Source organism: Chlorocebus sabaeus, chromosome 26 (genome assembly GCF_047675955.1).
Source record: "Chlorocebus sabaeus isolate Y175 chromosome 26, mChlSab1.0.hap1, whole genome shotgun sequence".
Classification (NCBI taxonomy): Eukaryota; Metazoa; Chordata; class Mammalia; order Primates; family Cercopithecidae; genus Chlorocebus; species Chlorocebus sabaeus.
In genome coordinates this window covers 40,643,553-40,666,820 of record NC_132929.1, presented here as the reverse complement: position 1 = coordinate 40,666,820, position 23,268 = coordinate 40,643,553, and the positions used below count along the sequence as shown (strand labels likewise).

At 46.0% G+C, this 23,268-nt stretch overlaps 1 protein-coding gene across 1 annotated transcript; it reads right to left on the bottom strand.

Annotated features, from left to right (window-relative positions):
* Positions 1-79: 79 nt before the first annotated feature.
* SLC51B (SLC51 subunit beta) lies at positions 80-9,041 on the bottom strand. The gene is made up of 4 exons (XM_008016258.3): positions 7,579-9,041; positions 3,238-3,449; positions 1,744-1,834; positions 80-369 (listed from the first exon to the last, which is right to left on the bottom strand). The coding sequence occupies exons 2-4, from the start codon at positions 3,332-3,334 to the stop codon at positions 165-167; spliced, it is 393 nt and encodes a 130-aa protein (XP_008014449.1). The 5' UTR covers positions 3,335-3,449; positions 7,579-9,041; the 3' UTR covers positions 80-164.
* Between the last annotated feature and the right edge of the window lie 14,227 nt (positions 9,042-23,268).

Genomic DNA, 23,268 nt, shown 5'->3' with positions numbered 1-23,268 from the left:
GAAGGAAGGAAGGAAGGAAGGAAGGAAGGAAGGAAAAAGAAAGAGAAAAGAAAAAGAAAAAATCAGGCTGCTTGGGAGAGACTGTAAAACTTGAGAGGTTTCAGGCCACTGAGCTGAGCCCAGATCATGTGCCTGGCTTAGGGTGGGACTTCTCTGAACCCTCACTAGCTCTCAGTTTCTGGTATATCTGGAAGGAAAACTGACAGCACATCTCTCTCTTTTAACTCAAGTTCCACCTGGGCCGAGTTTGGCTTTTCTGAGAGCAAAGTCTCTCTTAGGTTGTTTAGGCTGTTGTGATCCTTGGTTCTGGCTTCATCCAAATGCAGGACTTCTGGATTTTCTTTTTCTGGTGATTGCATCTTTTGTTTTCTGGAGGGACAGGGAACAGTATTAATCAGGGGGGCTGAGTGGTTGGGGCAGGACTGGGTCTGCCAAATGGCTTAAAGAATCTGAAGGGAAAATTCTGTATGCAGTTTGGGAGCTACTCGGGGAGAAGCGGCAATGGTTGGATATTCCTTCAACAGAGAAATGACTTACGCTTGCGTGTGTGTCATTTCAAGGAATCCTTACTGTCACCTGGGAGCTCAAGTATCAATGCCACCCCCACCCCTCCGCCACCTTCCAAGTGAGGAAATGTAGTTCATGGAGGCCAGGTGCAGTGGCTCATGCCTGTAATCCCAGCACTTTGGGAGGCTGAGGCGGGTGGATCACTTGAGGCCAGGTGTTTGAGACCAGTCTGGCCAACATGGCAAAATTCCGTCTCTACTAAAAATACAAAAATTATCTGGGTGTGGTTGTGCCTGTAATTGCAGCTACTTGGGACACTGAAGCAGGAGAATCGCTTGAACCTGGGAGGCAGAGGTTGCAGTGAGCTGAGATAGCACCATTGCACTCCATCCTAGGCAAGAGAGAGACTGTCTAAAAAAAAAAAAAAAAAAAAAAAAAAAAGGCTAAGGATGTACATAGTTAGGGTGTGCACTTAAGCCTCCTGACTCTTGAGTCCTGTGTTCATTTCACCTAACCACACTGTCTCTAACCTTGGACTGTTATCCTACTTAGCATAGGTCCTTGTCACCACACACCTCATCCCTCACACTACTGCAGGAAATTTCTAACTAATCTCTCTGCTTCTGGGTGTTTCCTTCTCTAAACCATCCGAGGCACAACACCAGTCATGTTTCTAAAACCCCATCGTGTACACATCACTCCCCTCCCCCAACCACCTTCATTGGCTCCCACTACCCACTTCCTTAACCTTCTAATAACTCCCACGAGTCTGTCCTCTCTCCAGATTGGTTTTATTCAAGGTACCCCTAGACTTCCTGGCCATAGTGGAGGGACCCAGTGGGGGTAAGCTGTCAGCCCAGAGATTCTGCCTGGGTCGTAGGGGGAACAGGTCTGCTGTACCTGTGGACAGCCACTCATCTCTGAGTTGACCTTGCTGAGGTGCATGTGTCCTGACAGGGTGAGGGGGCAAGCTCCCCTTCTGAATGGCTACACTCCTCCAGGTCATGCCTGCTTCCTGTCCAGGGCCAGGGGGTGGTAATCAGGGACTGTTGTTGTTTTTTATTTTGTTTTGTTTTTAACAGCTTTGGGTTCTCGAAGGACACTGAAGGCTGAATTTTGCTGTCCCAAAGGGTGGACAGCCATGATCCCTAAGTGACCCCTCTCTAGATTTCCCTCTGGGAAGGCAGGGCCTCTACCCCTCAGAGACCACCCCATCCCCCAGGACCAGCTCCTCACCTGCTTGCCTGGATGCTCCTTCCCAGGAGGAGCATGCTTATCATGACCACCACAGCCGCCAGGGCAAGGATGGAGTGATTCCAGGGAGATGCTGGGGAGGGACACACAGGACAGAGCCCTGAGGAGTGGCCAGACACCTCTCAAGCCCACTAACAGCTGGGCCCTGGGCTCAGACCCAGCTTACAGTATCAACTGTCCTTTGCGTGGAGACCCTAATCCAAGATGAGCCCCTTGCCCTGGGGCACTCCCAGTGTAACAGGTGGGAGGGTGGAAGACACAGTCTCTACTCTGGAGAAGCCCTAATCTAATGGAGGAGACAGTACTGCAGTTAAATTACAGTGGGGCCACAGGGGTGAAGGGCAGAGGCCATCGGAGGGTAGGGGGCAGGTGGGCCAAGATAAACTTTACAGTCTTCAGTTTTGCCAGGGGCTGGCACAAGGCAAAGAAAGAAGGCTGGGCACAGTGGCTCATGCCTATAATCCCAGCACTTTGGGAAGCCAAGTCAGGTGGATCACCTGAGGTTGGGAGTTCAAGACCAGCCTGGCCAACATGGTGAGACCCTGTCTCTACTAAAAATACAAAAATTAGCCGGGTGTGGTGGTGTACCCCTGTAATCTCAGCTACTTGGGAGGCTGAGAATCACTTGAATCCAGGAGGCAGAGCTTGCAGTGAGCCAAGATTGTGCCACTGCACTCCAGCCTGGGCAACAGAGTGACCCTGCCTCAAAAAAAAAAAAAAAAAAAAAAGACAAAAAAAAAAAGAAAGAAAAAAGAAAGAAAAAGAAGGAAAGAAAGAAGGCAGGGAGAAGGGTGGAAGGAATGGCAGCTGCCCACAGAGAATACATAAAGTAACTAAACTGAATGTGGATACTCAAGATTTGTCCATGCTGTACCAAAATGAAGGAGGGTCCAGCCTCAGAGCTTTTGTATTTGCTGTCCTCCCTCCAGGAATGTTCCTCCCCCGAATAATCTGCATAGCTAACCCCTTAGTTTCCTGCAAGTCACCTTCCTGATGATAAAAATGTTACCTTTTTAGTGAGGCCTTCCTTGACCACATTACTGCCCTTGCTACATACTTCCTATTCTCTTTCTCTGTTTAATTTTTCTTTTTATTACTCATCACCAATGCACTATGCATTTTAGTTGTTTATTTTTAATCCCCACTAGAATGTACGCTCCATGAAGGCAGAGATTTTTATCGTATTTTATTCACTATTGTCGCCCCAGTGCTGAGAACACTGTCTGGTATAGAGTAGGAGCTTAATAAATGTTGTGATGATTGGAGGGTTGCATAAATAAGCGACCACACCCTGAGAAAAGGAAGGGGCGGTCCAGCAAGACCCCTCTGGGTACTGAGACACCCCAGACTGAGTCCCTGTCTTGGAGGAAATGTGCCGCCTGACCTGGAGGGGGCGACAGTGTCAGGGCCTTCAGCCAAACTGCTCTGTGTTGAGGGGCACACCCCGGCCCCTGCCGTCAATCTCTCACCACTTACCATCTTCCACACGAAAAAACCAAAGCATCTCTTCCAGCAGCTCCTGGGGCACCACAGTACCAGCTGGGTCTCCGGGAGCCCCCTCACTGTGCTCCATGCCCCTGCTCCTGGTGGTGTGTACCGCTGGCAACGAGGTCCTTAGGCCCCTTAGCCCCAGCAGCCCTCCTTGCCTCCTCGGTTCTGGCCCCTGGGCCGAGAAGCCCTGAAGACCCCTGGAAACAAAGCAGAGAGCATGACTGGATATCCTACCCGAGTTTGATCTCCCTCCGTGCCCAAATCCAGATCTCCTCTGGCCCAAAGTTTTGGGACCAAAACGACCCGAACGAACCCAGGAGCACGTGGAGCCTGGAAGGGCAGAGACTGTAGAAGTGGGGTGACTCAAATCTTTATTAAAAGCCATCGCATGTGTGGAGGAGCACTGATCTGGGAGTGAGAATGACTGAGCCACTGACGGGCTCTGGGACCCTTGCAAAGGACATCTCGGGTCTTCGCCTGTCCAGCGTCCCCACCTGGCTTCTACGAGCCCACAGCGCGCCCACGCGTTGCCGTAGCAATTGTCCCTTGAGTGTCATGCGGTAGCCAATCACAGGCCTGTGTTTCCCCACGTGTCAAAGGCTGGGCCTATTACGTCTCTCTCCTGGGAATTGGCACGCCTACGGCACAGAGAGGAGAAAAGGGAAAAGTGCCAGAGGCAAACAGCTGCGGGCTCCTAATGCTGAGAGGGCACCCCCTGCCCCGATCCCGAGAGCTTCTTTTGTTTGTTTGTTTTTTGTTTTTTTGGACAAGTTATCAGCAGAATTGGTTTCTGTTGTTTGCAAGGGAAGAACCTGAACCCATGCTCTCTGGATAAATCCCTTACTTCGTGTAGGCCTATTTCCGTCCCAACTATTAATAATAAACTGAACCTCAGTCAGTCTCAAAACAGTCAGACATTCTGACATCTTGTACTACCTGTACTATTACTACTTAACATAAAATGTTCTAGCATCCATACTTTAAAAAACAAAAAGAAATAGGTGAAATTAATTTTGACAACATATAATATTCGGGCCAATATTAAAATTACTAAGTTATTTTGCTTATTTGCTTTTTTTTTGAGATGAAGTCTCACTCTGTCGCCTAGGCTGTAGTGCAGTGGCACGATCTCTGCCCACTGCAACCTCTGCTTCCTGGGTTCAAGCGATTCTCCCGTCTCAGCCTCCTAAGTAGTTGGAATTACAGGTGCGTGTCACTACCGCCCGACTAATTTTTGTATTTTTAGTAGAGATGAGGTTTCACCATGTTGGCCAGGCTGGTCTCGAACTCTTGACCTCAGGTGATCCGCCTGCCTTGGCCTCCCAAAGTACTGGGATTACAGGAGTGAGCCACTGCACCTAGCCCAATAACACATTTTTTAAAAGGACACACATTAAACACATTAAACTGTCTCTTGGGGAGGAGGAGGAAGGGAGCAGGAATGGAGATAAATGTAACTAAAATAAAACAAGAGAAGGGTTTTGAACAGATCAATTATAAAACATGCCATAGGGCACCAAGGAAAAAAGTGTACAGGGAGGATCAAAGCATTCTCAGGCCCCCTCACACTCTGTCACTGCCTTAGGAGCTCAAAAATCTCAGACCTAAATAGCCTTTGGATGCTCAGCCAGGGGCATTCAAAAACAACTGGATGGCAAACAGCCAGACAGAAAATCGGAGTATCAACAAAAGGACTAGCTTTACATCAGAGTTTCCTCCAGCACTAAACGCTCTGAGAAAACTAAAAAGGCATATCTACAAATTGTAAGGGAAAATATTTTGACACAAATACAATACTGGCAAGCTTTTCATATGTGAATGATCATTCATATGTCAAGGTGGAGACAGAAGTCAGGGAGAAAAAAAGACCTTTCTTAGACTTTTTTTTTTTTTGAGACAGAGTCTCGCTCTGTCGCCCAGGCTAGAGTGCAGTGACATGATCTCAGCTCACTGCAACCTACGCCTCCTGGGTTCAAGCGGTTCTTGTTTGTGCCTCCACCTCCCAAGTAGTGGGACTACAGATGCCTGCCACCACACCCGGCTATTTTTTGTATTTTTAGTAATGATGGGGTTTCACCCTGTTTCCCAGGCTGGTCTTGAACTCGTGACATCAGGTGATCCACTCGCCTCAGCCGCCCAAAGTGCTAGGAATACAGGCCCGAGCCACCGTGCCTGGCCTTTTCTTAGACTTTCAAGGACTCACATGCACACTGCCTACTTACTCATTTGAGGGAGATTCTATCTATCTATCTATCTATCTATCTATCTATCTATCTATCAATCATCCATCTATCTATCTATCTGCCTACCTACCCATCTAAAATCATGGAAAGACAAAGTTACAGGAATGGCCAACAGATGTGATCTTGTGTTCTAGCTCCAACTGACTGTCCAGAGCACTGTCCAAGAAGGATTGTGACATTCCATCAAGTCTCAGATGTAAGAGTGCCTGGATTGATTAGTAGCATCAGCCACAGGCCCCTGTCCCATATGCAAACCCCCTGAACTCACAGAGAAAAGTGTTGAAGTTGAGAAACCAAACACAATCTTCCTCTAGGGTGTGGGATGAGATTTAGATACATGGGACATGCATGCTGACCTCTTCTGTATTGTGTGGTTTCTTATGGGCATATACTACCTTCATGAGACCAATACATGTAATTCCATTTTAATGTATTTATATGTATTTTGTCTATTTGTATGCCTCTTTTTTTTTTTTTTTTTTTTTGAGATGGAGTTTTGTTTTTGTTGCCCAGGCTGGAGTGCAATGGTGTGATCTCGGCTCACTGCAACCACCGCCTCCCAGGTTCAAGAAATTCTCCTGCCTCAGTCTCCTGAGTAGCTGGGATTACAGGCATGTGCCACCACACCCAGCTAATTTTTGTATTATTAGTAGAGACGGGATTTCACCATGTTTGCCAGGTTGGTCTCGAACTCCAGATGTCAGGTGATCTGCCCGCCTTGGCCTCCCAAAGTGCTGGGATTACAGGTGTGAGCCACTGCGCCCAGACTTTGTACGCATTTTTAAATGTAGGTATTTGTTGTACCTTTTGAGACAACAGTTCCAATTTTGGATATTTAATTAATGGAACTAATCAGATCAGTGTGCAAAGATGTAGATAAGCTACTGTCCACAGTGGAGTGGTTTTTTTTTGTTTTTTGCTTTTTGAGACAGAGTCTGGCTCTGTCACCCAGGCTGGAGTGCAATGGCACCATCTCGGCTCACTGCAACCTCCATCTCCCGAGCACAAGTGACCCTCCTCCCTCAGCCTCCTGAGCAGCTGGTACAACAGGCATGTGCCACCATGCGCGGCTAATTTTTGTATTTTTTGTAGAGACAGGGTTTCATCATGTTGCCCAGGCCGGCCTTGAACTTCTGAGTTCAAGCGACCTGCCCACCTTGTCCTCCCAAAATGCTGGGATTACAGGCATGAGCCACCAAACCTGGCCAAAGTATGTTTAAAATATGTTTAATATTGTTACAATAAACACACACTGACCAACAAAAAACTAAAATGACAAACTGGATACAAATCTAGAACCCAGAGTCAACCCTCTCTGGCTTTGTCAGATGCTGCAGAAACAAATAACATATTTCTTTCTCTTTTTTTGAGACAGAGTTTCACTCTTGTTGCCCAGGCTGGAGTACAATGGCACCATCTCAGCTCACTGCAACCTCCACCCCCCGGGTTCAAGTGATTCTCCTGCCTCAGCTTCCTGAGTAGCTGGGATTATAGGTGATTGCCACCACAACCAGCTAATTTTTGTATTATTAGTAGAGATGGGGTTTCACCACATTGGCCAGGCTGGGCTTGAACTTCTGACCTGAGGTGATCCATCCTCCTCAGCCTCCCAAAGTGCTGGGATTACAGGCATGAGCCACCACATCTGGCCAATTTTGTATTTTTAGTAGAGATGGGGTTTCACCATGTTGGCCGGGGTGATCTCAAACTCCTGACCTCAGGTGATCGATCTGCCTCGGCCTCCAAAAATGCTGGGATTACAGGCATGAGCCACTGCGCCTGGCCAAAGACATATTTCTATCAAAGCACGCATCCAGTTTGCTTCTAGAGTGAGTATCATATTATCATTTGCATGATTAAACTAAACTTTATGCCTTATTTGCATTTTATTAGTTTTGCCTTTAATGTTCTTTTCTTGTTCCAGGATCCCATTTAGGAAATCATACTGCATTTAGTTGTCTTGTCTCCTTAAGCCCCTAGGGGAGATCCCTGCATTTTAAACAGAGCTTAACCATGTTATTGGACTGTGACTTCTGCCAAAGACCTGGGCCACCCATCCCCAAGGCAAGATGAGGACACTCACCCTGGATCCTGAGTTCCTGAGGACTGCCTTGATCTGCTGTTGGGAGCAGCACCAATTTCTGTATCTTCCTCTTTCTCCTCTTTATGGGAGAACAGGATAGTCTTTGCACTTGAGCTCTTCCAGACAGTAACAGCTGTCACTTAGGGGACAGTGCCTGGAGAGCCTGCGGCAGCTGAACCCATCTGGTAGCTCTGGCCTTAGCACACACCCAGGCCTGGAGCTTTCTCTATCACTCCGGGGTGACTGACCTCTTGAATGAGTAGACTCAGAGTGCAAACAGACTCCACCTGACTTTCACAATCCGAAAGCACCAGGAGTCCAGTGCTTTCTTTGTTATGTGTTAGCCTCTAGTAAAGAGAAAACATCCGGATCCTCTGGACAGGCAGGAGAATGAACTGCAGAGGACCTGTGGTCTGTGGGTTCCATCACTGCAGAGGGATATGTGGTGTGCCCACTCAAGGTCTCTATTGCCCAATATCATCATCAATACTTAACCACGGAGCAGGGAGCCAGGCTGGCCTTTTACAGCCTGTGCTTTCTCATAGTGAAGGTCATGGCATCATGTGAATTCCTCACAAGGAGCTGTAAAATATGACCTTTGGAGGTGGGGGTTGGGAAAGGCTGTGTGAGCACCAGTGACCCAGAGAGTAGGAAGCAGGCCAAGGCAAGCAATTTGGTGGGGAAGCAGGAATGAGGTGCTCCTCCCACCAGGGCAGCGCCATTCAACTCTGATAGTCTATGGGCTTTTCCATCAACTGGCTCCGTGCATCTTAAGCAATCATTGTTGGTTTAGTGAGGAGTGGGCTTATTTCACATAAGCCCACTCCTATGTCTTTTTTTTTTTTTTGAGATGGAGTCTGACTCTGTCACCCAGGCTGGAGTGCAGTGGTGCAATCTTGGCTCACTGCAAACTCCGCCTCCCCGGTTCAAGCAATTCTCCTGCCTCAGCCTCCTGAGTAGCTGGGACTACAGGCGCCTGCCACCACTCCCGGCTAATTTTTTCTATATTTAGTAGAGACGGGGTTTCACTGTGTTAGCCAGGATGGTCTCAATCTCCTGATCTCGTGATCTGCCCACCTTGGACTCCCAAAGTGCTGGGATTAGAGGCGTGAGCCACCATGTCCAGCCGCCCACTCTTATTTCTTCACAAATGAAACAGAGGCTGAGTGAGGTCACATGTCAAGCCCAAACTCCTCTATGAGTTGAACATTAGTCAACAGTGTATACTGTGTGTGCATGGGGCAGAGGAAAGAAGACCCAACAGGGAATCCAGGGGCTGCCTGGAACTTCAGCTCCTCCTCATTTTTTAATGCATTCATTTATTCATTGAATAAATGTTACTTGAGTATCTACTGTGTAGATACATGGTAAATAAGACGGGTGAGAGCCCCGCTCTCTTGGAGCTCAAACTCCAGGGGAGACAGACAGCTAACAAAAAGTAAGCAAAAACATAATTAAAAGATAATTATAGCAGTGATCATTTCTGTGAACATCTTTTTTTTTTTTTTTTTTGAGACGGAGTCTCGCTCTGTCACCCAGGCTGGAGTGCAGTGGCTGAATCTCAGCTCACTGCAAGCTCCGCCTCCCCAGTTTACACCATTCTCCTGCCTCAGCCTCCCGAGTAGCTGGGACTACAGGCGCCCGCCACTTGGCCTGGCTAGTTTTTTGTATTTTTTAGTAGAGACGGGGTTTCACCGTGTTAGCCAGGATGGTCTCGATCTCCTGACCTCGTGATCCGCCCGTCTCAGCCTCCCAAAGTGCTGGGATTACAGGCTTGAGCCACCACGCCCGGCCCTCTGTGAATCTATACTAAAAACTGAATAATGAGGGGTTAACCATGCAAAGACCTGAAAAAGCAAGTACAAAGGTCGGGCATGGTGGCTCATGCCTATAATCCCAGCACTTTGGGAGGCCAAGGCGGGTGTATCACCTGAGGTCAGGAGTTCGGGATCAGCCTGACCAACAATGTGAAACCCCGTCTCTACTAAAAACAAAAAAATTAGACAAGTGTGGTGGCAGGCACCTGTAGTCCCAGCTACTCAGGAGGCTGAGACAGGAGAACTTTTTGAACCCTGGAGGCGGAGGTTGCAGTAAGCTGAGATCACACCACTGCACTCCAGCCTGGGTGACAGAGTGAGACTTCATCTCAAAAAAAAAAAAAAAAGAAAGCAGGTACAAAGACACTGAAGAAATAATGAGCTTAATGTGTCTGGGACAAAAAGGTGGCCAATATAGCTGAATCATAGTGATGAGGGGGAAGTGGCATGGAATAAAGTCGGAGAATAGATAGGAGCGAATCATGCAGGGCCTTGTAAAACAGGGTAAGGAGTTATATTTTACCCTAAAAGTGATGAGAAGCTGCTGGAGGGTTTAGGCAGGGAAGTGATGTGATCTAATTGACATTTGTCTAAGATCACTTGGCTCTCTGGGTGGAAAATGGATTGTAAGAGAGCAAGAGAGGAACAGGGAGACCATTGGGAGTCTGTTATATTCATCCAGGCAAAACACATTAGTAGTTTGGACCAGGCTGGTGGCAATGGAGACGATGAGAAATGGTCAGATTCAGGGTGCATTTTGGAGAGAAAGGTAGTTGATAGATTTCAAGAGAGAAACTCAACACGAACACTCTTAAACACAAAAGGAATTTATTGGCTCATAAACTAGGAAGGGCAGGGTGGAGCTGACCTGAGGCATATGGGAACCAGGGATTTGAAAATCCTTGGTGTTTTGTTTCTGTGGCTCTTTCCCTGCTTTTCTCTGGGTGTCAGGCTCATCACCCTAGGCTGGCCACCTCCAGGAAGTTTGACCAGATGATAGGAAACCCAGGCTCACACTCTTACAGCTGCAGGGGAAGTAGTTACTTTTCTTAGCTCTTGTTTAAAAATTCCTGGGAAATGACTCTAATTGTCCAAGCTAAGTCATGTACCCATCTCTTGGATCAATTGTTATGGCTAAGGAGGGGAGTACGACAGATAGCCAACCCAGAGCTCATGCTTGTTGGGTAGCCAGGAGAGCCAGGAGAGACTGTTGGATAGCCAGTGTGAGCTGGACAGCCCACGCCATGTGGGTGCCTGAAGCAACCATTTGACCACAATCCCCCTTGTCTGCCTCGGAGGAGTGTTGTGGTACTCTAATGGGATAGTGTCCCCTTAATAAGGAGACTGCACAATCCCAGGTTCTCCACTCTTCTGCTTCTGTGCCTTTTCTCTCCCTCCTCTTACCCTAGCTCTTTCTACTATGGCCTATCCAATAACTTGTTCCATGGTTGCCATGTGCCAGGCATTATGCCAGTGATAAACAGTTGAAAGCATTGTCCCTGCCCTCATGGAGACTCCAGTCTAGCAGAACAGGCAGATGGGTGTTCCTCATGTCATCACAACCTTTGTGTGACAAGTGCCATGAAGGAAACGTACACATGGAGATGAGAGTACATCACCAAGCCCTCCTTTCCTCACAGCATCAATATCATTCCTGGCCAATAAATCCTACCTTGAAATCTCTCCTGACTTCTCTAGTCCCTTATCTCCCTGCCTAGAAGATGATAGACAGTCAGCAGTGGAGTGGAGTGGAAAGGGCTTTTGGCTTTCCTCTGCTGTTCTGGTATCTGCCACCTGCTGACCCTTCGAGCCTCAGCTTAAATGTCATCTTCTTAGGGAGTCTTTCCATATCAGTTGAGAATTGTGTTTGGCTCTGGGTAACAAAGACCCAATCTCAGTGGTTTAAACCATAAGAGTTTATTTTCTCATAGAAGAATGTCAGAAGTACCCTGTTATTAATGTCATAAGACCAAGGAAATCAGGGCTGAGGTTTCTAAGATTCCTTCATGGCCCCAAGATAGCTGATGCAGCTCCTGCCATTATATCCAAGTTCCAAGCAGAAAAAAAAGCAAAAGGGAAAAAGGACAAAAAGGTGTGACCATGCTCCATAGTAATCAAATAACCTATCTGAGAGTAAACTCAGATAATACAGAGAACTAAGGTCAAGGGAATTATTCCCAGAAAACAGTAGCAAGGGCAGCCAGGTGGGCTAATCAGAGAACTTACTCTACTGCCAGGGTGGAGGTCTTCACAGGTCATGCCCAGCAGGATTTGATAACTGTCATGGGCCTGTGACTGCTGTGTGGACTGTAGCACAGCCTGCTAATTTCCCCTCAGATTACATTCTTCCCTTCTTTTAATAAGACAATCCTCTAAATTTTAAAGGCATATGGCCACCCAACTAGAAACTGCATTTCTCAAGCCGGGCGTGGTGGCTCATGCCTGTAATCCCAGCACTTTGGGAGGCCGAGGTGGGCGGATCATGAGGTCAGGAGTTCAAGACCAGCCTGGTGATACCCCATCTCTCCTAAAAATACAAATTAGCCAGGCATGGTGGTGTGCACCTCTAATCCCAGCTACTCAGGAGACTGAGGCAGGAGAATCGCTTGAACCTGGGAGGTGGAGGTTGCAGTGAGCTGAGATCATGCCATTGTACTCCAGCCTGGGTGACAGAGCAAGACTCCATCTTAAATAAATAAATAAATAAAAATCAATTAATTAAAAAATAAATAAAAAGAAAAAATAAATAAACAAATCAAAAAAAATTAATGAACCTACATTTCCCAGATTCCTTGCAGTCATAAGTGGTCCTTTGACTAAGTTTTGGCCGAAACAGACCTGAGAAATCATTGCAACTTCAGAATCACTTTTTTTTTAAATTTATACAAAATTTTTTTTTTATTGGAGTATATATACAGGAAAGTACACAAATGTTAAGCTTAGTGAATTTTCACTTGTGGACACAGTCATGCATGGGAACATATGCCATCCAGATCAACAAATAGAACAATTGCACCATTGCACACTGTACTCCAGCCTAAGCAACAGAGTAAGACCCTGTCTCTAAAAGAAAAAAAGAAAAAGAAATAGAACATTTCCAGATCTCAGAAGTCTTGTCACTATCCCTTACAGAGGCAACCTGACTTTTAATACCATAGATTAATTTTGTCTGTTTTTATACTTTATATAAATGTAATTAATCAATATGCAATCTTTTGTGTCAGCTTCTTTTGCTCAACATTATACTTGTGAGATTCATCCGTGTTGTGTATAGTTGTGGTTCCTTCATTCCTGTTGTAGTGTAGTATTCTATTGTGTGACTATGCTGCACTATTTCTACTTGTGGATCATATTTTTATGAGAAAATTCAACCCCTCCACTTCCTCCTTCCTCTTTCTGGAACACAGATATGATGGTGGAAAGGACATCTCAGGACAGGGGTTGTTAACCTATGGGCCAAATCTTTTTTTTTTTTTTTTTTTGAGATAGAATCTCACTCTGTCGCCAGGCTGGAGTGCAGTGGGGAGATCTTGGCTCACCGCAACCTCCACCTCCTAGGTTCAAGCAAGTCTCCTTCCTCAGCCTCCCAAGTGGTTGGGACTACAGGCACGCACCACCATGCCCAGCTAATTTTTGTATTTTTAGTAGAGATGGGGTTTCACCATGTTGGCCAGAATGTTCTCGATCTCTTGACCTTGTGATCCGCCCACCTTGGCCTCCCAAAGTGCTGGAATTACAGGTGTGAGCCACCGCGCCTGGCCTATGGGCTAAATCTGACCTGCAGAATGGTTTTGTAAAAAAAAAAAATAAAAAATCTTACTGGGACACGCTATGCTCATTTGTTTACATATTGTCTAGCGTTGCTTTGGCATTACATTAGCAGAACTGAGCAGTTGTGATGATTGATTCACAAAACCTAAAATATTTGCCATTTGGTCCTTATTTACCAAACAAAAAAAAATTTGCCGGCGGGGCACAGTGACTTACGCCTGTAATCCCAGCACTTTGGTAGGCCGAGGCAGGTAGATCATATTAGTTCAGGAGTTCAAGACCAGCCTGGGCAACATGGTGAAACTCTGTCTCTACTGAAAATACAGAATTAGCCAGGCTGTTGGTGCATGCCTGTAGTCCCAGCTACTCGGGAGGCTGAGGCAGGAGGATCACTTGAACCTGGTAGGTGGAGGTTGCAGTGAGCCAAGATCGCACCACTGTACTCCAGCCTGGGCAATAGAATGAGACCCCTTCTCAAAAAAAAAAAAAAGTTTACCAACCCAGACAGCAAGACAGAAGGAATCTGAGGTTGGGCGCGGTGGCTCAAGCCTGTAATTCCAGCACTTTGGGAGGCCGAGACGGGCAGATCACGAGGTCAGGAGATCGAGACCATCCTGGCCAACACGGTGAAACCCCGTCTCTCCTAAAAAATACAAAAAACTAGCCAGGCGAGGTGGCAGGCGCCTGTAGTCCCAGCTACTCCGGAGGCTGAGGCAGGAGAATGACGTGAGCCCGGTAGGCGGAGCTTGCCGTGAGCTGAGATCCGGCCACTGCACTCCAGCCTGGGCGACGGAGCGAGACTCCGTCTCAAAAAAAAAAAAAAAAAAAAAAAAAAGAAGGAATCTGAGCTCTTGAATGACCTCAGGTAGCTGAGCAACCTACCTGCCCTGGACCACCTATCCGCTTCTGAAAGTGTTACGTACGGGAAAAGTTTGGGGATCTCCCTGTTACAGAAATTTACCCTGTACTGTAACTAATACATACATTCTGCATGTTTAAAAACGGTTTATTGGATAACTAAATAACATGGCAGCAGAACTAACTTCTAGTCCTGTCCATCTTTGCTACTGACCAGCTGTGTGATCTTGAGCTAGTCACTGGGACCTCAAGTTTTTATCAAAAGGCATTAAGGTTCTACAAGGAGTGAAAAAGCAAAGGATTTTAGAAACTATTATCAGAAGGAGCCCATTGTGTAATGACAAAGTGCAGGTCCTTTAAACATGGGAGATTTCCACCTGGGGTCAACCGGTTGGTTTTTCTGCTAAATAAGGTAAAACCACCAGTATGAAAGAGAACTTTTTCCCTAAATTGTGATGGATGCAAGAGGGTAGGGAATACCCGCTCAGCTGTCCAGAAACCTGACCCTCAGCTGGATTGCAGAGGACCCTTTAACCTCAGCTCAGGGTTAAGTTCCAGGAGGCAGAGTCTTGCCCTGACCTTCAGGGCCTAAGGCTAAGTATCTTCCTGAGTCTCAGCCTCCTGTCTCCCCATGCTGAAGATGTGACGACTGCTAGGCTGACAGCCAGCAAAGGTTTCAAAGTTGTGGAAACTGCTCTGCATTTCCAGGGCAGGCTGTTCTGCTCCTTGGGGTGGGCCATCTGTCATCAGCTGGCACCAGGAGGGGTAGACAGGCCTTTGGCTAGCTGTTTGTTCTCACCCTCATTTTCAAAAGCATCATTTACATGTAGAAGCCAGTTTAACAATTCAGTTTGAACAATAGTTCTTCCAAGTCCCCAATGGCGCACGTTATCTTCTCAGTAAACTTCATGGAAAATAAAATGACATCTGAAAGTGGTGATGTAAGTAAATGATGACACATGGGAGCAGAGATGTATGTCCAAGAATGTTCGCTGCAACATTGTTTAAAATAGCAAAAAGAAAAAAAAGGAGTGGGTATGGTGGCTTCTGCCTGTAATCCCAGCGCTTTGGGAGGCTGAGGCAGGAGGATCACTTGAGCCCAGAGTCTGAGACCAGCCTGGGCAACAAAGTGAGACCCAATCTCTAAAAAAATATTAACCAGGCATGGTGGCATATAACCAGGCATGGTGGCAATATTAACCAGGCTGTGGTCCCAGCTATTTGGGAGGCTAAGGCAGGAGAATCGCTTGAGCCCAGGAGGTTGAGGCTGCAGTGAGGCATGATCCACCACTGTACTCCAGCCTGGGCGACTGAGTGAGAGGCTGTCTCAAAAAAAAAATTTTGTTTTTGTTTTTGTTTTTGTTGTTGTTGTTGGCTGGGCGCGGAGGCTCACGCCTATAATCCCAGCACTTTGGGAAGCCAAGGCGGGCGGATCACCTGAGGTCAGGGGTTCAAGACCAGCCTGGCCAACATGGTGAAACCCCATCTCTACAAAAATACAAAAGAAATTAGCTGGGCATGATGGTGGGTGCCTGTAATCCCAGCTACTCGGGAGGCTGAGGTGGGAGAATCACTTGAACCCAGGAGGCAGAGGTTGCAGTGAGCCAAGATCGTGCCATTGCACTCCAGCCTGGGCGACAGAGTGAGACTCTGTCTCAAAAAAAAAAAAAAAAAAAAATTTTTTTGAAACAAAAATACAAATATCGAGGATCAGAGGAGTGGTTAAATTATGGTACCAATGGAACCACATATTTTTTCTAGGGGCTAATTTTTATGTTAAACCCAGAAGAGAAAAAAAAATTAGTGAGGGACATTTTTGGAAAAGGTAAGGAAAGTAAGTCCAAAATTATTTCCAGTGAAGCACTGACTTGAGGCCTTCATCTGTAATAGGATGGTTGAGAGGAGTGACAGGTGTTCAAAGGGAAGTCATCTGTATACCGAAGTAAAAGGATCTCCATGATCAAAGTATTTTCTTCAGACACAAGTTTTGCTGGAAGTATTTCAAGAATATTTGCAAAGTATAGGAAGTTTGGCAAAACCTGGTGTGAAACAGTAAAACCAAGTACAATATGTACTTTCTCCAAGAAAAGACCTTCTGCAGCCACCACCTCAATCCCTTTCACCTTATCGATAGCATTTGAGACTATCTATGTTGTTGACCCTTATTCATAATCCTTTAATTATTTCTATGTCTTTGACCTCTTGCTCCTGGTTATAGTATAACCAAAAATTTTCTTCAGTCCCCTACTAAACCAGAGTCCAAGAGTAGAATAAAATCAAAGTCTATCAGCCTTTCTTTTAGCTATAGGAGGTGCTTAAAATTTAATCATTCTCAGACACAGCACTGTGAATAGTTTCATTTTGCAGACATATTGTTCAATAATGTGTTTGAGGAATGTCAAACAACTTGGTAAGTAAGAATTGTGTGTTAATTTGTATCAGTTTTGTCCCTCCCATTCACAGGTAAGTAAGCACTCTTTTTTTTGTTTTGTTTTGTTTTTTAAGACAGGTTCTGACTCTGTTGCCTAGGCTGGAGTGGCATGAACATGGCTCATTGCAGCCTCAATCTCCTGGGCTCAAGTGATTCTCCCACCTCAGCCTCCTGAGTAGCTAGGACCACAGGTATGCACCACCACACTTGGCTAATTTTAAAAATTTTGTAGAGACAGGGTCTTGCCCACACTGCTTTCAAACTCCTGGCCTCCAGTTATCTTCTGTCTTGGGCTCCCAAAGTGTTGGGATTATAGGTGTGAGCCACCATGCCTGGCTTGATTATTTGCAGGCATACTATAGTTAGAGAAAGAAAAAAAAATTTTTTTAAGGAAAATTTTGTTTTGCTAAGCGTAACCCATTTTACAACAAATTGCATTTTTTGGAGGCATCATCCTTAAATTTACCTGCATATTAATTTATCCATTTGGATTAAATTTTCCATTTAAGATTTTCTGGCCAGGCGCAGTGGCTCATGCCTGTAATCCCAGCACTTTGGGAGGCCAAGGTGGGTGGATCACCTGAGGTCAGGAGTTTGAGACCAGCCTGACCAACATTGAGAAACCCTGTCTCTACTAAAAATACAAAAATTAGCCGGGCGTGGTAGCGGGTGCCTGTAATTCCAGTTACCCGGGAGGCTGAAGTAGGAGAATCGCTTGCTTGAACCCAGAAGGCGGAAGTTGCAGTGAGATAAGATTGTGCCACTGCACTCCAGCCTGGATGACAGAGTTGAAACTCCGTCTCAAAAAAAAAAAAAAAAAAAAAAAAGGTTTTCTACAGTCTTGACCTCCTAGACAGAATATTTAATACATCCTGGATTCTAAGGGGGTTTGGCAAGGTGGGTAGGTATTCTGAGGCATTTGGTCCCTCATTTCTGAAAACTAGATGATCTAAAGTATACAATATTATTCATTTCATGAATTTTGAGGGTCCTCTGAAATAACATAGCAACCAAGGGTAGGACTTGCAAAGCTAATAGTCAGGGAGATTTAGGGTAATTCCTTTATGTGTGTTGAGAGTTCCTTTCAGTTTGAACATTTAAAGCCTGTTACATTGAGGGTTAGAGATGGAACACAAAGGACTAAAGAGATGTTTTTCATATGCCTAGCAGAATATAGAACATAAAAAAAAATACTGACAACATTTCAAAACGCAATCTGAGTTTCATCATTAGTTTCATTCAGTCCTATATAATGAATTCTCCATAGGTGGGTCTTGGGTCAGCAGTCCACATTTGCACAATTACCTGCTTCTAGACAAAGGCATCCTGGAAATCCTGAGATGTAAGTGCTCTGGTACAATGTGCCAGGCATCCATGTGCAGCAGCAAAGTCAGTTTACACAAAGAGGCCTGAACTCCTGAGTTTACTCCCTGCAGTATCGGTAGTTATATGATGATACACTGTCACTCACTGCTGGTGGGAATGTAAAATGGTGTGGCCACTTTGGAAAACAGCTTGTCACTTCTAAGAATTAAAACATAGAGTGGGGCTCAGCAATTCCACTTTTAGGTATATACCCAAGAGAATTGGAAACATATTTGTTCTTTTTTTTTCTTTTTCTTTTTTTTTTCTTTTTTTTTGAGACAGAGTCTCACTTGGTTGCCCAGGCTGGAGTGCATGGCTTGATCTTGGCTCCCTGCAACCTCCGCCTCCCGGGTTCAAGCCATTTTCCTGCCTCAACCTCCCAAGTAGCTGGGACCACAGGTATGCACCACCACTCCCAATTAATTTTTGTGTTTTAGTAGAGATGGGGTTTCACCACATAGGCCAGGCTGGTCTTGAACTCCTGACCTCAAGTGATCCACCTGCCTCGGCCTCCCAAAGTTCTGGGATTACAGGTATGAGCCACCATGCCCAGCCTGGAAACATATTTCCACACAAAAGCTTGCACATGAATGTTCACAGTAGCATTATTCATAATAGCCAACAAGGAGGAACAATTCAAATGTTCAACTTGAGGCAAGACAGGTAGTCAAGGAAGTGACCATGTCCTCGGGATGCGGCAACCGTGGTGACCATACAGTCAACACAAGAAGCCCCAGCATTCACATTGTAGTTCAAGCAAAGCTATCTGCAGTAGGGAATTTCCGCTGTAAAGAGGATGTGCATTTTGGCCAGGCGCTGTGGTGCAGCCTGTAATCCCAGCATTTTGGGAGGCCAAAGCAGGAGGATTGCTTGAGCCCAGGAGCTCGAGACCAGCCTGGGCAACATGGCAAAACCCTATCTCTACAAAAAAAAATTAGCTGGGCATGGTGGTGCGTGCCTGTAGTTGGAAGGCTGGGGTTGGGGGATCACCTGAGCCTAGGAGGTCGAAGCTGCAGTGAACCGAGATCATGTCCCGGCACTTTACCCTGGGTGACAGAGCAAGACTCTCTCAAAAAAAAAAAAAAAAAGAGTGCCTGGTACAGCCCCTTCGGCCCCTACCCCTGAGGCTATAAAGTTTTATTTTGATATTTCTTCCAGAAGCCAAGATCTCTGACTTATATACAGGGGTCTTTAGGCCAACTGTGAGGAGAGAGCAGAAACCACCTGTTAACGATAAGACTGGGTAGCTCTGGTTTAATTTATTACAGAGTCAGCTAAATCAGATTGGAGGCAAGTAGGATTCCCACACGAAAGCAGGATATAAGCAAATGAGCCTTTTTATAACTCTTACATAAAGACTGAGATGATCATTATCTCCAACAGAGGGATGTATTATAGACCAGAAGGTTTTGGCAGATCTCCAGGGAATGATAATCTTTATTGTAAAATGTAAAGAGGATACCACAGGCACCTCCAACCAACCAAATTATTACACTTCTAGGACAAATTTTCTTAGAAGTGTATTTATTGATAGCCCTTACATATGAACAGAAATATGCTACCACCCCACACAGGATACATGATATATATTCATAATAACAATCTATACAACACTTCCTTGGGGTAGCTTCATCCTCTCTTTCCCATATTCTGAAGCTGGTAGATAAAGGAAGCTTGCTAGTGAGCACCTGATTAGAAACTATGGAACTCATCAATTGCATGCAATCGCCCTTCTTTGAGTCCCACGTTGAGGGTAAAGGGTAAGGAAGCAAGGCTATGGCGCTATCTAGTGGCTGTCTAGGAAGTAGCAAAGGTGATTTTGTTTAAAAAAGGACTTCTGTTTTATCACTATATATGTGGAACCTGATTTCAGAGAACAGCATCAAAAAGTGTTTTCGGATAAAATCACAGGTGTCCAAGAACAAGAACTGGCCACAGCTGTAGCTATTTTACTAACTAGTCTTTCCTCCTGTTAACAACATACAGCTTTGTTAACACCGTCTAGCATTTTTGCTGCGGGTAAGGGGTTAGGAACTAAAGTTTTTAAGATTTGATCTCTTTAAGTGTACTTTAAAATATTCTTTTGGTTTTCTAGGATGCCCCTCAGCAGCAATGAGGAAATGTCCATATTGTTAGGCTGCTTCTCCTACCTGTGCTACATTTGGCTTCTCTTCCTGGGGTCCCAGATACCCCTTAGATGTCCCTTAACCTCTCCAGTCTCTCTCCTCAAGGAGAGAGTCCTGTGGACCCATGCTGCTGCGTGTGGCCTTTCATCCCCAGCCCTGATTTACAGAGAGACTGGACAGGTTAGGGAGTGACATCTACTGGACCACACAGGGCAGTAACAACACAGAGGGCAGATTCCGTCAGAGGCACTGGAGCAAATGAACTATCCGCTACGCTCTGTGACAGGACAGACTGGTGGGCAGCACCTCCTTGCCAGCATCTGGCATCTGATGCAACCACAGGCAGGTGATGGCTATACCTGGAGTGGCTCGTTAGGAACTGCATCTCAAAAGGCTTACTGGGCTGTGCCCAGAGGTCAGTTCCTGCCCCTGGCACTGGGCTGACACCTATGTGTGGCAGTCCTTCCCCTGGTCAAATGTGGCATTGCCTCCTAGGCCACAAGCAGGGGTTCTTGTGGACTTAGGCGTTGGACACCTTACCAACCGGAGTTCTGTTCTGTGGTAGTTATCCTCGCCCTGCAGATATAATACCCATATAGTCATGGGGTGGGGTGAGATGATGGGAACAGGAAGTGGAAATGCTTGTTGCCTCCTCCTCCTAAAGTGTACCAAGGTTTACACTTTAGGCAGCATCCAAATTCTCTCTCTCTCTTTTTTTTTTTTTTAGATAGAGTCTTGCTCTGTTGCCCAGGTTGGAGTGCAGTGGCACAATCTCGGCTCACTGCAAGCTCCGCCTCCTGGGTTCACGCCAGTCTCCTGCCTCAGTCTCCTGAGTAGCTGAGACTACAGGCGCCCGCCACCACGCCTGGCAAATTTTTTGTACTTTTAGTAGAGATGATGTTTCACTGCGTTAGCCAGGATGGCCTTGATCTCCTGATCTCATGATCTGCCCACCTCAGCCTCCCAAAGTGCTGGGATTACAGGCGTGAGCCACCACGCCCGGCCTGCAGCAGCCAAATTCTAAGGTGAAAACCAGATGACTATTTGCATTGTATTTCTAGGTCATGCTGTATGGGAAAAGACCAGTCTTTGAATATTAGAATCACATTCTGCTTACCCTAAGAGAGGATACTGGAACAGAACTTGATCAAGGGAATAGAGGTTTGGGGTTCCATCTCACTCTCCTTCTCATATGTGATCAGATAAGCAAAATTACTGGAATATCTTCCTCTTTGCTTCTCTTTTCTATTCAAAACACATGTGAATTTCTCAATGTCTATGCATACATTAGAAAATCTTCCTCAATAATACCAAACTATGTGAGAAATGGGGGTCCCTACAGAGTATTAAAGGGGTACATGGGCTGAGTGTGGTGGGTCATGCCTGTAATCCCAGCACTTTGGGAGGCCGAGGCAGGCGGATCACCTGAGGTCAGGAGTTCGAGACAGCCTGCCCAACATGGCAAAACCCTGTCTCTACTAAAAATACAAAAATTAGCCAGACATGGTGGCAGGTGCCTGTAATCACAGCTACTCAGGAGGCTGAGGCAGGAGAATCACTTGAACCCAGGAGGTGGAGGTTGCAGTGAGCCGAGATCACACCACTGCACTCCAGCCTGGGCGACAGAGCAAGACTCTGTCTCAAAAACAAAAACAAAAACAAAGACAAGAACAACAACAACAACAACAACAAAAACAGGGCACATGGAGAAAGAATAATCTAAAGAGGCAAGAGCTCAAAGCTTCAGGATGAATGTCTGAACTTGGCATTGAAGAATGCACACAATTTAGAGAGGAATTGATGTGGGAGGGCAGTCTAGGAAGGAGAGCGTGAGCAAAGGCGCAGGAGCAGGGATGTGCAGAGCTCATAAATTAGGAAAAAGGACTGGTCCAGGGTCACTGGTTTAAGACTGTGTGATGGGAAAAGGTGGTGAGATGGCCAGGCGCAGTGGCTCACGCCTGTAATCCCAGCACTTTGCGAGGCCAAGGAGGGCAGATCACCTGAGGTCAGGAGTTCAAGACCAGCCTGGTCAACATAGTGAATCCCATCTCTACTAAAAATACAAAAATTAGCTAGGCATAGTGGCGCATGTCCCAGCTACTTGGGAGACTGAGGTGGGACAATCACTTGAACCTGGGAAGCGGAGGTTGCAGTGAGCCAAGATCACGTGCTACTGCACTCCAGCCTGGACAACAGAGTGAGACTCTGTCTCAAAAAAAAGAAAAGAAAAGGTGGTGAGAATTAGATTAGAACAAAATTCGGTTGAGGTCTGTGCTCAGATGCTGTTTCATGGATGTCTGATTCTACTCAAGGAGGCTTTGGGGATACAGAATCTAAGCACTAACGGTCCTCAGAGGTCTTCAGGGGATAAGGTTCCCTGTCCATTTTCCCTAGGAATCACCTATATGGTATCCTTCTGTGTGCAAAGGAACCCACAGGGGAGGAGTAAAGATGGAACCTTCGATTCAGGAAGGTGATTGCAGGCAAGTAACTAAGCCTCAATTTCCTCAGGTGCAAAATGTGGGTAATTGACTTGCTTAATACATAGGATCGCTGTGAAGGCCAAACGGCTAGGATCACAAGCCTTGGAATTACAAGAGTCCCACCTCTGCTCTGTCATTTACTAGCTGTGTGAACCTCATACACTGATAAGTCCTTACTTTCACAGAGCCTCAGATTCTGTTCAGTAACGTGGTTGTAACAGTATTTACCTCCTAAGGTTGACCTGATGATTAACCATAATAATGAATATAAAATGCTTAGCAAAAACGTACTCAGCAAATATTGGTTATAATGGTTGAGAAAATGACATGCACTACATACATGAGGTTTCATTGTCTGAAACACGTACGATTTGTTACCAAAAGACTTATCCTGGGCCGGCGCAGTGGCTTACGCCTGTAATCTCAGCACTTGGGGAGGCCGAGGCAGGAGGATTGCTTGAGACCTGTGCAACATGGTGAGATACTGTCTCTACAAAAAAATCAGCCGACCATGGTGATGTGTGCCTGTAACTCAGCTACTCCGGAAGGTGAGGTGGGAGGATCCCTTGAGCCCAGGAGCAGTGAGGTTGCCGTGAGCCGTAATCGCGCCACAGCACTCCATCCTGGGCGACAGAGCAAGACCCTTTCTGAAAGAAAAAAAATTTTTTTAATAAATAAATAAATAAATAAATAAATGATTTTAAAAAGAAAAGAAAGACTTAATCGGGAGGATTGGCTACATAGTGCAAATAAACAGAACAAAAATCTAGGGCCGCTGTAGCGGGCAAATTCGTTCACCAATTCCAACCAGACCCCGCCTCCAAGCAGGCAAGCCCCGC

Bases quoted from the DNA above. Each gene is read 5' to 3' on its own strand.
- SLC51B (XM_008016258.3), bottom strand. From the start codon at position 3,334: ATGGAGCACAGTGAGGGGGCTCCCGGAGACCCAGCTGGTACTGTGGTG. The intron at 1,835-3,237 runs GTAAGTGGTGAG...GTCCCTCCCCAG, and splicing joins GTTTTTTCGTGTGGAAGATG to CATCTCCCTGGAATCACTCC. The intron at 370-1,743 runs GTGAGGAGCTGG...CTGTCCCTCCAG, and splicing joins AGGAGCATCCAGGCAAGCAG to AAAACAAAAGATGCAATCAC.